The sequence below is a fragment of the Mobula hypostoma genome, chromosome 9 (assembly GCF_963921235.1).
Source record: "Mobula hypostoma chromosome 9, sMobHyp1.1, whole genome shotgun sequence".
NCBI lineage: Eukaryota > Metazoa > Chordata > Chondrichthyes > Myliobatiformes > Myliobatidae > Mobula > Mobula hypostoma.
In genome coordinates this window covers 55061983-55078551 of record NC_086105.1, presented here as the reverse complement: position 1 = coordinate 55078551, position 16569 = coordinate 55061983, and the positions used below count along the sequence as shown (strand labels likewise).

The 16569-nt window shown below is 44.0% G+C and overlaps 1 protein-coding gene across 1 annotated transcript in view; it reads right to left on the bottom strand.

Annotated features, from left to right (window-relative positions):
* LOC134351732 (protein-methionine sulfoxide oxidase mical3a-like) overlaps positions 1-16569 on the bottom strand; it is a 298787-nt gene that overhangs the window by 47537 nt on the left and 234681 nt on the right. Inside the window, exons 34-35 of the mRNA XM_063058319.1 lie at positions 8471-8578; positions 1447-1499 (exon numbers count right to left, since the gene is read on the bottom strand). Coding sequence (XP_062914389.1) covers positions 1447-1499; positions 8471-8578 — 161 coding nt within the window. The remainder of the gene's footprint in view (positions 1-1446; positions 1500-8470; positions 8579-16569) is intronic.

Genomic DNA, 16569 nt, shown 5'->3' with positions numbered 1-16569 from the left:
ATCTCCCGAACACCCATCGAGAATCAGATCTCCAAAACACCCACACTGAACCGGCTCTCCCGAAGACCACTCTGAACCGGATCTCCAAAACACCCATCTAGAATCAGATCTCCAAAACACCCACACTGAACCGGATCTCCAAAACACCCATCCAGAATCAGATCTCCAAAACACCCACCCTGAATCAGATCTCCAAAACACCCACCTTGAACCAGATCTCTGAAACACCCATCCAGAATCAGATCTCACAAACACCCATCCAGAATCAGATCTCCAAAACACCCACACTGAATCAGCTCTCCCAAAGACCATCCTGAACAGGATCTCCCAAAGACATATTAAACAGATCTTCTAAAAACTCATCCTGAACCAAATCTCCCAAAGACCCATCCTAGAACTAGATATCCGAAACACTCATCCCAGAACGAGATCTCCCCTCATCCTGAACCAGACCTGTCAAAGACTACCCTGAATCAGAACTCCCAAATATCCATTCCAGATCTAGAGTCCCTAAAACAAACATCCTGAACCAGATCTCCCAAAGATCCATCTCTAATGAGATCTCCCAAACCAGATTACCCAAACACACGTCTTTAAACCAGATCTCACAAACACCCATCTCAAACCAGGTCTCCCAAATAGACATCACAAACCAGATCTCCCCAACACCCAGCCCAGAACCAGAACTCTCAAACACACATCTCAGAAACTGATCTCCCAAAAAACCTGAAACAGGTTTTCCAAACACCCACCCTGAGCCAGATCGCTCTAAGACCCACCCTGAATCAGAACGCGCAAATACCCATCCCAAATCCACAGCCTCCAAACAAAACCAGCCTGAACCAGATCTTCCAAACACCCAGAAACAGATCTGCCAAAGACCTGTCTCTAACCAGATTTTCCAAATATCCATCTTGAATCGGACCTTCCAAACACCCATAAAAGATCTCCCACCTCTCATTCTGAGTCAGAACACTGAAACACTGATCCCAAACCAGATCTCCCAAAGATCTACGTCTAACGAGATCTCCCTAACAGGCAACTTTAACCAGATTTCACAAGTACCTATCCTAAATCAGGTCTCCCAAATACACACCCTGAGCCAGTTCTCTGAAATACCCCATCCCAGAACCAGATCTCCCAAAACCCTTCCTGAACTAGATCACCCAAACTCCCATTTCAAACCAGATCTCCTGAACTCTCACTCCTAGTCAGAGTACCAAAACACTGATCTCAAGCCAGATTACCCAAAGATCTGTCTCCAACCAGATCTCTCATAGACTTATCCCAAACCGGGTCTATCAAACACCCATGCCAGAATCATATTTTCCAAGTCTGATACCTGGCCACATTACCCAGCGACCCAATCCGAGCTACACCATGCAACACCCCACAATGTGTTTACTGTACCTCTGGCTGATTTCTCAGAGAGTTGAGAGAAGATACCTGAGGATCTGTATTGCTTCTTGAAAGCACTGGGTGGGTGGGTATGTATCCATCTAAACATATCAGACAGATATCCATTTAGAAAAATGCCATAGATGACCCCATTCATTTGCTGAACCTCCCACTTTCATACAAATCTATCTGCAGTAATTTGTTCTGTTTTCACCCAGAATCTGCCAGGGTGGGTGTGCCACACTTTCAGTGTGCCAAGGAAAATGGACTCATAGAGTTGCTCAGTATGGACACTGGCCATTTGGTCCAGTTTGCACATACTGACCAAGCTATCTATCTTAGCTAGTCCCAGTCACCTCTGTTTGCCCCATGTCTCTGGAAACCTTGCCTATCCATGTACATGTCAAAATGTATTTTGTATGCTGTAATTACCCCCACTTCTACCACTTTTTCAGCTGGCTCCTCAACCCACCACCCTTCTCTGTGTAAAAGCTGTCCACCCACTTCCTTTAAGTTTCCCCTTTCACCTTAAATCTATGCCTTCTGGCCCTACCCTGGGAAAAAGATTGTGACCACCTTCCTTATCTATGTTCCTCATGATTTTATATAGCTCTAATAAAGTCACCCGTTAGCTGCCAAAGCTCCAGGGAGACAACATGCTAGTTAATGCAGTATCTCCTTATAACTCAAGACCTCCAGTCTTGGTACATCCTTAGGTCTTTTCTGCACTCTTTCCCGTTTAATGACATATTTCCTATAGTTGGGTGAGCAGAACTACACAGAATACTCCAAGTGCAATCTCAATGGTTGCATAGTTGCAACATGATGTTCCAACCTCTGCACTCAATTTCCCATCCAGTGAAGGCAAGTATACCACATGCCTCCTTCACCCCCCCATGTCTACTTGTATCACAGGGAACTATGTACCCATACCCACTCGTCTCTCTGTTATACAGAATTCTCCAAGTCCCTGCAATTTACGGTGCAAGTCCTGATTTATCGTACCAGTATACAACATCTCACACTTGGAGTTAAAATTCCATCTCCCATTCCTTGGCCCACTTACTTAGTTCCTCTAGATCCTGTTGTAATTTTAGATACCTCCTTCACAGGCCGAAGACAGCCTGTCCTGGGATTGGAGGATTGTTGATGTAGTTGGGTTGATGGGAGAGAAGAATGGGTTTTATTTTGCCATTGTTGTTTTGTCGTTTGTTGTATTCTGTGTTGCTCTGCTGTGGACTGTGGGCACGCAATGTTAGTGCCAGTATGTGTGGTGACACTTCTTGGTTGCCTCCACACCATGGGTATGTTGGCTGTTAAAGCAACCAACACATTTCTCTGTATGTTTCAATGTTCATGTGATATGTGAACTTGAATCTTGAATCTTGGAGAGGGCAGCACTGCAGAGGGGAAGGGACAGTTGGACCCTCAGAACAGTTCAGCACATATGATTTGTCAATATGCTTTTTTTGCTTCTGTCAATGTCAGAGGCAGGCTGATTCAGCCAGCTGTCAAAGCGGTTCCAATATTGAGATCATCAGTTCTGAAGGGGGAAGAGAAGCACTGTGCTGGGCACCACCAGTCTGTTTCCTTCAGCAACAGCTCCAGGCAAAGGTGGGTTAAACTGTCAGTTTGAGACAGTGCAACAATCCGTTTAAGGGAGCTGCTTAAGAAGGTTTGGAATCAATAGTTAAGTTCCTTAAGGATTCAACTGAGATCTTGGGGAACTTGATACCTGAGGCATCAGATAAGTCTGGGTGAGAGCTGATGTGGTCTTGGGGTTGAGCTAAGATCATAGAAATGTCAAGGTCTCAGAGTGAATAGATATGAAATCATGGAGAGATAAAGCATAGAAACAGGCCCTTTGGCCCGCCAAACCTGCATTATCCATCAAACACCCATTTTTAGGCTAATCCTACCCTAATGCCTTTTATTCTCCCCCACATTCCCAGGTCTGGCCACTCATCTACACACTACGATCTACCTAGGGTGGCCCATTAACTTACCCATCTGCACATTTTTCAAATGAGGGTGGAAATTGGGGCACCCTGGAGAAACGGAGGTATTGACAGGAAGGACATTAAACCTCCACACAGACAGCAGAATTGAAACTCTGTTGCGGGACCAGTTGCAAATTAGCCAACATTATACTATTTCTGCTTTTTTTACAGGCAGTTCATGGGAATACATTATGGGAGGTTGAAACATTATTTAGCCCAAAAATCGCCCAAATTTTTTTGCCCTCTCCAAAATCCAGAAAGTTCTCTCAGTCCTCAAAGGTTCAGCATTTTTCAATGATAGTTTATTCAACAGCAGTGCTGACAGGAGTATGGTGAAGGGTTGGGCTAGCTGGTAAACGGCAGGGGAAGTAGAGGAGATTCGAGCTAGGTTCTGGTAGGATTTAAACGTTAGGTTATTTCATGCAGTTTTCATTAAATGAAATCTTCATGAGAATTTGACAAGCCTCAGTTGATTCTGATGGCATTGATGGAGGAACAGAAGAACCCTGGGAAGAGCATAAACAGAGGTAGGTGGAGGCCATTCAGCTATTCAATAAGGTGATGGCTAATTTTGTACCTTAATCGGTGCATCAGCTTTTCTGAACTACACCCTTAAACTGTGGAATTCAATACCTAAAACGATAAGGGATGCTGACTCAGTTGACATTTTTAAACGCCAGCTCAAAGCCCATTTACTTAACCTTGCTTTTAACTAACATCGTTTTTATCCTTTATTTTTACATTTGTACTTTATCCCATTGCAAGCATTTTAAACGACATTGTCTGTTTGAAAAAGCGCTCCACAAATAAATTATTTATATTATTATTAATGTCACGTCTCTAAACTAACCCCATATCCCTCTATTCCCTTAAGATGTAAAAATATCTCCCTTGGATATATTTGATAACTGAGTATTTGCAGCTCTCTTTGGGAGTGAGTTCCAAACGTTTACCATCCTCAGTTGAAGACATTTCTTCTCATCTCTGTTCTGAATGGCTAACCTCTGATTTTAACTATTTTAACAGGGCGACTCCTGGTAGTTAACACACTGACTGTGGTAAACATTATTCCAGCATTCTCCATATCAAGTTCCTTAAGTTATTGTTAACTTTTGATTCTGTGACACTCTGACCATCCCAAGTATGAAGCTGGCGACCATTTCCTGCATTTGCTCTGTCGCAGTCGGAGGGAGGCCAAACCTGTGCACAATATTCCACTTGTAATCTCAGCAGAACCCTGTTAATCGGAGCAATTTGTTTCTACTACTCAATCAAGCCAACACATCTTTTTGCCTTCCTACTTTCAAGCTATACCTACAGTACATGCTAACTTTCAGTGATTTTATACAAGGACATCTAAGCTCCTCTAAAGATGACAAATTTCAATCTGTCTCCATTTAAATAATACTCTGAATTTCATTCTTTCTCTACCAAGATAGACAAACTCACATTTGCCCTCATGATCTTGCATCTGCCATGTCCTTGCCACTTCACTTAGTCTGGCCCTATCCCTCTCAGGGGTCTGTTCATTTTTACACAGCCTGCACTTGCTTTGACCACTTGTACATTTGGATGTTTTATATTGATCACCTCATCAGAATCATATAGATTGCCAAAAGCAGATCAAAGTGCAGATTTATCACCTCTTGTTCTCAATAATTTCTTCAATACTACTTTTTAAATTAACGCTGCTTTCTTTGATCACACCAGATCTGTATTTCTTCACTATTTACAGGAGATTTTCTATGTTTTTCCCCCCACAAGATATATAAAAACTATTTAATTTTTTTTTTGGCTGTGCCTGCGTGCGTGCGAGTCTGTATGTCTGCGTGTGTGTGCGTCTGCATGTCCGTGAATGCATCTGTGATGATGTCTTTTTCATGCCTTTACAAGGCGCGGAGCGAGAGAGAGAGAGACTGTGTGGCGCACCATTCCTCACCCAGACATTTTTGCAGTATTTTCCCTTTATTTTATGAGGTCGAGTTGCGATCTCAACACTCAACCCGGCACGGATGGAAAGCATACTCGGAAGCGGACCTGACTAGTTTTGAACCCGGGGACCTCTGCTCCCAGGTCCGGCGCCGATGTCATTGCTCCACCAGCTGGCCCTATTTAATTTTTCTGTCATTTTAATTTCTCCTGCCTCAGCCTAAGGGAAGATACCCTGTGATCAAATGATAAAATTCACTTCTGTCAATTGCCATAAACAATGATTTCACAGAAATAGAGAAAAACTGCAGCACAATATAGGCCCTTTGGCCCACAATGCTGTGCCGAACATGTACCTACTTTAGAAATTACCTAGGGTTACCCATATCCCTCTATTTTTCTCAGCTCCATGTACCTATCCAAGAGTCTCTTAAAAGACCCTTTCGTATCCACCTCCACCACCATCGCCGGCAGCCCATTCCACGCACTCACCACTCTCTGCGTAAAAAACTTACCCTTGTACCTACTTCCAAGCACCTTAAAACTGTGCCCTCTCGTGATAGCCATTTTGGCCCTGGGAAAAAGCCTCTGACTATCCACATGATCAATGCCTCTCATCTTATACACCTCTATCAGGTCACCTCTCATCCTCTGTCACTCCAAGGAGAAAAGGCCAAGTTCACTCAACCTATTCTTGTAAGGCATGCTCCCCAATCCAGGTTAAATCTTTGTAAATCTCCTCTGCACCCTTTGTATAGTTTCCACATTCTTCCTGTAGTGAGGTGATCAGAACTGAGTACAGTACTCCAAATAGGGTCTGACCAGGGTCCTATAAAGCTGTAACATTACCTCTCGGCTCTTAAACTCAATCCCATGGTTGATGAAGGCCAATGCACTGTATGCCTTCTTAACCACAGAGTTAATCTTTTGCATACTGGTTGAACACCCGAGTTGGTGCGGTCTTTCATTGATTCTATTACAGTTATTATTCTATTATGGATTTTTTGAATATGTCTGCAAGAAAATGAATCTCAGGGTTGTTAATGGAGACAAATACAGTATGTACTTAGATAATAAATTTACTTTGAACTTTGATTACAGTTTCTACCCTGATGACTCTTTAACAGTAGATATAGTGTGAGATAGCACTGGAGTTTGGTGGCTCATTGCAAGCTGCCTCCTGCATATCCACTCATTATGAACTCTATGATATCCTGTTGCTGCCTCCTGCATACGCACTCATTATTAGCCCTAAGATATCCTGTTCTCTCTTTGGTTCCTCGATGTAATGATCTGAATAAATCACTCTCTGTACTTCCTCAACCCAGGGTCAATAGGCAGAAGCTGCTTCCATTAACAGATCAAGTTCTGATTGAGGAGTGCTGGGCCCAAAGGGGAATGGGATGCTTTGTAAGAAGCCAGCATTGCCACAATGACTGAAAGGTTTCCTCCTGTGCTGTAAGAGAAATTTTGATGAGATCTCAGGAGGAGTCTAATGAAAGTTCTCGGACGAGTCTGATAATGGGGCTTTCGGAGAGCTGGATGATATCTGAGAGTAATTCCATGGTTTCATATGAACCAGTTCTGAAGGCACCCAGGGCACATCTTTGTTGCCCTTCTCAAGTATTCCACTGGATATCATGCAACTGATGAGTAACACACACAAAATGGTGGAGAAATTCAGCAGGTCAGAAGAATAAGCTGTTGACGTTTTTGGCCCAGACCCTTCAGCAGGACTGGAAAGGAAGGGGGAAGAAGCCAGATTAGGAAGGTGAGAGGAGAGGAAGGAGTACAAGCTGGCAGGTGATAGGTGAAACCTGGTGAGAGGGACGGTGGGTGGGTGAAATGAGAAGCTGTGAGGCCATAGATAGAAGGGCTAAAGAAGGAGGAATCTGACTGGAGAGGACAGTGGACCAAGGAAGAAATGGGACGAGGGGAACCAGGAGGTGGTTAAGGGCAGGTAAGGAGAAAAGTAGGGGTAGGAGGGGAGCCAGAATGGAGAAAGGAAAAAAAGAGGGGGGGGGGAACTACTGAAAGTCAGAGAAATCGATAACTGATGAGACCCATCTTTTTTTAAAAATGATTATCACTAATTTCCTCTTTCACTGCTGCCAAAATTTTACATCTTCTGCAACCTTGACAGATGGTTCAAGAACTGGGAGACTCCGGTTCAGATTCAGATTCATTTATTTATCACGTGTACATTGAAACTTGCACTGAAATGTGTTGTTTGCGTTAACATCCAACACACCACAAGATGTGCAGGGGGCCACACGTTCCGACACCAACATAGCATGCCCACAGTGTTCACAGAACACACAAGTAACAACAGCAGCAGCAAAACCCTTACCTCCCTCACACAGACAGTCCTCTAACTCCAAGACACGCCGTCTCTGGGTCTTCACTGAACTCCTGGACTCGCAGGCATAGGGCACTGGGCATTCAAAACGATGCTCAGAGGCACGGGAAGTGGGAGAAACACCTCAATCCTGAACATCTCCATCTCTGAACCTGAAACTGCATCATCCTTCTCACTACTTTCACCTTGATGATCATTTTCAACTCTGCCTCAGCCTATAAAGTGCACGCTCTATATTTTAGTCTCGTATTTGCCGTCGGACTAGTTCAAGGCATAGTTATGTCCTAACTGACATATCAGCCTATAGAATTCCTTCAGCCAGAGGGTGGTGAATTTGTAAAATTCTTTGCCATAGATGGCCGTAGAGACCAAGTTTGTAAGTGTATGCTTAAGGGAGAGATTGATAGGTAATGGGATTCAGGTTTGGGGAGAGAAGGGTGAGAGAATGGGGTAATTAAAAAGGAGCATACTCGATAGGCTGAGTGGCCTAATTCTGCTCGTATATCTGTTGGGTCTGGTCATTTGCCACTCATCTCTTGTTCTGCAGCATCTTCCGAATTTTTCACTGCGTTGAATCCCAAAACATGCCTCCTTTATATACGTATAGCCCTACATTGCCAACCTACCTCACCCGAGCCCTGGAAGACTCTCCAGTTTCTTATCACAACCCACATCTTTGTTGCTGGGGTCTGTTGCTGATATGCTCCCTAATTTGATTCCATAATCATACATGGCGAAAGGTACCCATATGTCATTCGGAATTATGCAAGATGCCCGGGCTTACCTGGACTTCGAACCTCGCCACAAGCCTCTTCTTTTTTCCGCACTAATTGCTCCAGCTCATGTGTATATGAGACCAAATTGCTCTCTGCCTCAGCATCAGACGCAATATCTGTCAACAAAAGAGTCAGACAGGAGCAGTAGGGTTAGTAGGAGGAAAGCAGAAACCCGGATCCAGGCAAAGGAATGCGGAGGGTGCGCATTAATGCCTATTACAATGAGGCAAACAGAAGTTCACAAAGCTATCCAATGATGTTTTACAGTAACACACATCAAAGTTGCTGGTGAACGCAGCAGGCCAGGCAGCGTCTCTAGGAAGAGGTGCAGTCAACGTTTCAGGCCGAGACCCTTCGTCAGGTGCTGACTTCGTCAGAGATGCTGCCTGGCCTGCTGCATTCACCAGCAACTTTGATGTGTGTTGCCTGAATTTCCAGCATCTGCAGAATTCCTGTTTATGTTTTACAGTGGTGTGTGTCCAAAGAATAGTGCCACAACAGCAATCTCTCATTCAATGTCAGCAAAAACCAAAAAACAAACAGCCGATTATCAATTACAGGAGGAAGAAGCCAGAGGTCCTTGACCAGTCCTCATTAGTGGATCAAAGGCGGAAAGAGTCAGTAACTTTAAATTCCTTGTTGGTTGTTATCATATCAGGGGATCTGTCCTCAGACCAGCACGTAAATGTCTTCACAAGGAAGGCATCACAGCATCTCTACTTTTTAAGAAGTTTGTGTAGATTTGGCACCTTCAACTTAGAGAAACTTCTGTAGATGCACAGTGGAGAGAATCTCAACTAGTTGCATCATGGCCTAGTATGGAAACACCAATGCCCAAGAATGGAGAAGTCTACAAAAAGTGGTGGATACAGCCCAGTCCATCACAGGAAAAGTCCTCCCCACCATTGAGCACATTTATTTGGAGTACTGCATCAATCATTAAGGATCCTCACTATCCAGGCCATGCTTTCTTCTCGCTACTACCATCGGGCAGGAGATACAGGAGCTTTAGGTCCTACACTACCACGTTCAGGAACAGTTATTACCCTACAACCATCAGGCTCCTGGACCGCCGTGGATGACTTCACTCACCACAACTCTCAACTGATTCCACAACCTGTGGATTCTCTTTCAAAGACTCTACAACTCATATTACTTTTATCTACAGTTTGTCTTCCTTTGCACATTGGTTGCTCGTTAATCTTTATGTTCAGTTTTTCATAAATTCTATTGTATTTAATTCTCTTGAAATTGCCTGTAAAAAAATGAATCTCAAAGCAGTACTGTAGTAACATGTACGTACTTTGGTAATAAACTTACTTTGACTTTGATGACCATTGTGTGTTCTACTGAATTTTTTTTTAAAGTAAATTACCTGTTTTGCATTTTGATAAAAGTGGGATGTATTAGTTTAGGCTCTGTGGGTAAACATTCTGTTGTTCTTCATCATAGTGCCTTGTGACCTTTTATGTCACTCTGAAAGGGCAGGTATTGCCTTCATTTTACACATGATCCCACAGATAGAACCCCTGACAATGCAGCAGTCCCTCAGAGCTGCCTGAATTAAATGGACAGATACCAAATTACTCTGTTTGACACCAAGGGTGCAGGCTTAAAGCATATGGTCCACTGCCAGAACAAGAGCCCACAGATGGAAGGTTAAGTGTGGAGAAGAGGTACCTGGAAGAACCTCGTGATACAGAGAACTGATTGTTGCAACCTTCACGATTCAGAGGCAAGGTCCAAGATTCAATTTCTAGATGAATAAAGCAAAGGGTTGAAGACTGTAAAAATGATTAGGACCATCTGTAGATCTGTAGTGGAGGGAAAAGGTCAAACCCAACCATATAGAGATGGTACGACAATGTAGAGGTTAGCTTAATGCTATTACCACACCAGTGACCCGGGTAGGATTCCATTGCTGTCTTTAAGGAGTCTGTATGTCCTCTTCAAGACTATATGGGTTTCTTCCGGTTTCCTCTCAGATTGCAAAGGTGAACAGATTAGTAGGTTAATTGATTACATGGGTGTAACTGAGCATCATGGGCTCATTAGACCAGAAGGTCTTGTTACCGTGTTGTAACTCTAAAATAGGTTAGTAGGGTAATTGGTCACATGGGTGTAATTATGCACCACAGGCTCGATGGGTCGCAAGGGCCTGTAACCACTCTGTATTTCTAAATAAAACAGGTCTATATCTGCTCTGTAACCTCTTTAAACTGGATGCAGTTCAGAGAGAAGACTTTTCTCCATGTCCCAGTTCAATCTTGACACAATAGTAAATATTATTATCTTGCTGTTAAGGAATTTCTAGGAAAGGATTTAAAATTAAAAGTAAAAGTCATCAGCCTGAAATCAGGGTTTACAATCTCGAGGGAAAAGATCGTTCAGGAAGGGCCGAGGCAAATCCCAAGGAGGCAAAGGAAGAGCGAACAAATATAGAGCTTGACAAAATATCAATCTTGACAAAGCTTATGACAAGCGTAGGGCTGTAAATATCAATGAGAAGAAGGTGGACCTCGAAGGAATCAGAAGGGAAGTGAAAATTAAACTGAGAAGCAGAGAATGTATGAGAGAAGATGAGCTGTCACCATGTAAAAGGGGAATCCAGAATGTTCTATAGGCATATAAATAATAAAAGGAGTAGTACATGGAGTCAGGCCTTTGACAGACAAAAGCAGGAACTTGTAAATAGATATTGAGGGCACTGTTAAGGTATTAAATGAGTATTTGTATCTGACTTCACGGTAAAGGATGTTTCCAAAGAAGCAGTGAAACAGGAGATGTGTGACACTGGGCATATTTAAGATTCAGAGGTATTAAAAATGTTGGTTGAATGTACAGTTGTTAAGCAATGCTCCCTATAACTTGTAATAACCAGTGTGCGCAATAATCTTGAACTGTGCAATTTTTTTGCGCAGTGACAACAACATGCGCACAATGAATTTTATGTATAGAGTTATTCATTTTAACAACTAGCAAAATACTATCAATAAGAACTTTGATCTCTTCTGGGTTTGATCGTTTTCACTCTCATTCATCTGCACTTTCACAAAACATATGTAGCAGGCCTGTAGCGGGTAATAAAGGATTTTCCCGTCAGAGCTTTTGCACATCATCCATATGTGATTTGCTTGCTAAACAATGCTTCAAAAAGTCAAGTTTCGAAATATCACTCCACTTCTTCCTACTTGCAAATTCTCCAGCAACTTTTGCATCACAACAATACACGTAGGTAACACCAGTTTCTGTATTGTAAATAAATATTTCTCGTAGCTGCATGTTCTTGACCTCATGAGCTTTCGGTGTAGCAGTTTCTAATGTTTCATTAAGCCATAGTCAGGGGAGCAGACAGGAGGTTTTGTGACGTGAGAAGGATACCCGCATGGTTTGTTGCCTCCCGGGTGCCAGGGTCCGGGATGTCTCTGACCGGGTGCACGACATCCTGGTACGAGAGCGAAAGCAACCAGAATTCGTGATACATGTTGGCACCAATGACATAGGCAGGAAGAGGGATGAGTGTAACCCCACTTTTTAAAAAAAAGGAGCGAGAGAGAAAACGGGGAATTATAGACCGGTTAGCCTAACATCGGTGGTGGGAAAAGTGCTAGAGTCAGTTATCAAAGATGTGATAACAGCACATTTGGAATGCGGTGAAATCATCGGACAAAGTCAGCATGGATTTGTGAAAGGAAAACCATGTCTGACGAATCTCACAGAATTTTTTGAGGATGTAACTAGTAGAGTGGATAGGGGAGAACCAGTGGATGTGGTATATTCCACACAGGAGATTAGTGTGCAAACTTAAAGCACACGGTATTGGGGGTAAGGTATTGATGTGGATAGAGTATTGGTTGGCAGACAAGAAGCAAAGAGTGGGAATAAACGGGACCTTTTCAGAATGGCAGGCAGTGACTAGTGGGGTACCGCAAGGCTCAGTGCTAGGATCCCAGTTGTTTACAATATATATTAATGACTTGGATGAGGGAATTAAATGCAGCATCTCCAAGTGTGCGGATGACACGAAGCTGGGCGGCAGTGTTAGCTGTGAGGAGGATGCTAAGAGGATGCAGGGTGACTTGGATAGGTTAGGTGAGCGGGCAAATTCATGGCAGATGCAATTTAATGTGGATAAATGTGAAGTTATCCACTTTGGTGGCAAAAACAGGAAAACAGATTATTATCTGAATGGTGGCCGATTAGGAAAAGGGGAGGTGCAACAAGACCTGGGTGTCATTATACACCAGTCATTGAAAGTGGGCATGCAGGTACAGCAGGCGGTGAAAAAGGCGAATGGTATGCTGGCATTTATAGCAAGAGGATTCGAGTACAGGAGCAGGGAGGTACTACTGCAGTTCTACAAGGCCTTGATGAGACCACACCTGGAGTATTGTTTGCAGTTTTGGTCCCCTAATCTGAGGAAAGACATCCTTGCCATAGAGGGAGTACAAAGAAGGTTCACCAGATTGATTCCTGGGATGGCAGGACTTTCATATGATGAAAGACTGGATGAACTAGGCTTATACTCGTTGGAATTTAGAAGATTGAGGGGGGATCTGATTGAAACGTATAAAATCCTAAAGGGATTGGACAGGCTAGATGCAGGAAGATTGTTCCCGATGTTGGGGAAGTCCAGAATGAGGGGTCACAGTTTGAGGATAAAGGGGAAGCCTTTTAGGACCGAGATTAGGAAAAACTTCTTCACACAGAGAGTGGTGAATCTGTGGAATTCTCTGCCACAGGAAACAGTTGAGGCCAGTTCAACGGCTATATTTAAGAGGGAGTTAGATATGGCCCTTGTGGCTAAAGGGATCAGGGGGTATGGAGGGAAGGCTAGTACAGGGTTCTGAGTTGAATGATCAGCCATGATCATACTGAATGGTGGTGCAAGCTCGAAGGGCCGAATGGCCTACTCCTGCACCTATTTTCTATGTTTCTATGTAGGTCCTGAAGAGTGAGTTTCGGGAACTAGGCAGAAGGCTTAAGAACAGGACCATAAAGGTGGCGTTCTCAGGATTGCTGCCAGTGCTACGTGACAGTGATGGTAAGAATTGGAGGAGATGGCAGTTGAATGTGTGGCTGAGGAGTTGGTGCAGGGGGCAGGGTTTTAGATTTTTGGATCATTGGGATCTCTTCTGGGGAAGGTGGGACCTGTACAGATTGGATGGGTTGCAACTGAACTTGAGGGGAGCAATATCCTTGCAGGTAGGTTTGCCAGCATGGTTCGAAAGGTTTTAAATTAATTTGCAAAGGGGATGGGACTCGGAGCAACAGAGCAGTGGAAGAAGTGCATGGAGTAAAGCCAGATCTAACATATAGAGAGGCTTTGAGGAAAGAGAAGCAGAATAAAGGGTGTAAAGGTAGTAAGGCAGAAGGGCTAAAGTGCATGTACTCAATGCAAGAAGCATCAGGAACAAAAGTGATGAACTGGGAGCTTGGATACTTACATGGAATTATGATGTAGTGGCCATTACAGAGACTTGGCTGGCACCAAGGCAGGAATGGATTCTCCATATTCCTGGATTTCAGTGCTTTAAAAGGGAAAGAGAGGGGGGAAAAGGGGAGGAGGGGTGGCATTACTGGTCAGGGATACTATTACAGCTACAGAAAGGATGGGTACTGTAGTAGGATCCTCTTTTGAGTCAGTATGGGTGGAAGTCACGAACAGGAAGGGAGCAGTTATTTTATTGGGAGTATTCTACAGGCCCCCTGGTAGCAACAGAGATACCAAGGAGCAGATTTTGTAAAGGTGCAAAAATAACAGGGTTGTTATCATGGGTGACTTTAACTTCCCTAATATTGATTGGCACCTGATTAGTTCCAACGGTTTAGACGGGGCAGAGTTTGTTAAGTGTGTCCAGGACGGATTCCTGTCACAGTATGTTGACAGGCCGACTAGGGAGAATGCCATACTAGATCTAGTATTAGGTAACGAACTGAGTCAGGTCACAGATTTCTCAGTGGGTGAGCATCTGGGGGACAGTGACCACTGCTCCCTGGCCTTTAGCATTATCATGGAAAAGGACAGAATCAGAGAGGACAGGAAAATTTTTAATTGAGGAAGGGCAAATTATGAGGCTACAAGGCTAGAACTTGCGGGGGTGAATTGGGATGATGTTTTTGCAGGGAAATGTACTATGGACATGTGGTCGATGCTTAGGGATCTCTTGCAGGATGTTAGGGATAAATTTGTCCCGGTGAGGAAGATAAAGAATGGTAGGGTGAAGGAACCATGGGTGACAAGTGAGGTGGAAGAAGGCAGCATACAAGAGGTTTAGGAAGCAAGGATCAGATGGGTCTATTGAGGAATATAGGGTAGCAAGAAAGGAGCTTCAGAAGGGGCTGAGGAGAGCAAGAAGGGGGCATGAGAAGGCCTTGGCGAGTAGGGTAAAGGAAAACCCCAAGGTATTCTTCAATTATGTGAAGAACAAAAGGATGACAGAAGTGAAGGTGGGACCGATTAGAGATAAAGGTGGGAAGATGTGCCTGGAGGCTGTGGAAGTGAGCGAGGCCCTCAATGAATACTTCTATTCGGTATTCACCAATGAGAGGGAACTTGATTACAGTGAGGACAATATGAGTGAGGTTGATGTTCTGGAGCATGTTGATATTAAGGGAGAGGAGGTGTTGGAGTTGTTAAAATACATTAGGACAGATAAGTCCCCAGGGCCTGACGGAATATTCCCCAGACTGCTCCACGAGGCAAGGGAAGGGATTGCTGAGCCTCTGGCTAGGATCCTTATGTCCTCGTTGTCCACGGGAATGGTATCGGAGGATTGGAGGGAGGCAAATGTTGTCCCCTTGTTCAAAAAAGGTAGTAGGGATAGTCCGGGTAATTATAGACCAGTGAGCCTTACATCTGTGGTGGGAAAGCTGTCGGAAAAGATTCTTAGAAATAGGATTTATGGGCATTTAGAGAAACATGGTCTGACCAGGGACAGTCAGCATGGCTTTGTGAAAGGCAGATCATGTCTAACAAGCCTGATAGAGTTCTTTGAGGAGGTGACCAGGCATATAGATGAGGGTAGTGCAGTGGATGTGATCTACATGGATTTTAGTAAGCATTTGACAAAGTTCCACATGGTAGGCTTAGTCAGAAAGTCAGAAGGCATGGGATCCAGGGAAGTTTGGCGAGGTGGATTCAGAATTGGCTTGCCTGCAGAAGGCAGAGGGTCGTGGTGGAGGGAGTACATTCAGATTGGAGGATTGTGACTAGTGGTGTCCCACAAGGATCGGCTCTAGGACCTCTACTTTTCGTGATTTTTATTAACAATCTGGATGTGGGGGGTAGAAGGGTGGGTTGGCAAGTTTTCAGACTACACAAAGGCCGATGTTGTTGTGGATAGTGTAGAGCATTGATGAAGATTGCAGAGAGACATTGATAGGATGCAGAAGTGGGCTGAGAAATGGCAGATGGAGTTCAACCCAGAGAAGTGTGAGGTGGTACACTTTGGAAGGACAAACTCCAAGGCAGAGTACAAAGTAAATGGCAGGATACTTGGTAGTGTGGATGAGCAGAGGGATCTGGGGGTAAATGTCCATAGATCCCTGAAGGTTGCCTCACAGGTAGATAGGGTAGTTAAGAAAGCTTATGAGGTGTTAGCCTTCATAAGTCGAGGGATAGAGATTAAGAGTCGCGAGGTAATGATACAGCTCTATCAAACTCTGGTTAGGCCGCACTTGGAGTACTGTGTCCAGTTCTGGTCGCCTCACTATAGGAAGGATGTGGAAACATTGGAAAAGGTACAGAGGAGATTTACCAGGAGGCTGCCTGGTTTAGAGAGTATGCATCATGATTAGAGATTAAGGGAGCTAGGGCTTTACTCTTTGCAGAGGAGGAGGATGAGAAGAGACATGATAGAGGTATACAAGATATTAAGAGGAATAGATAGAGTGGACAGCCAGCACCGCTTCCCCAGGGCACCACTGCTCAATACAAGGGGACATGGCTTTAAGGTAAGGGGTGGGAAGTTCAAGGGGGATATTAGAGTAAGGTTTTTTACTCAGATAGTGGTTGGTGCCTGGAATGCACTACCTGAATCAGTGCTGGAGGCAGATACACTAATGAAGTTTAAGAGACTACCAGACAGGTAGATGGAGGAATTTA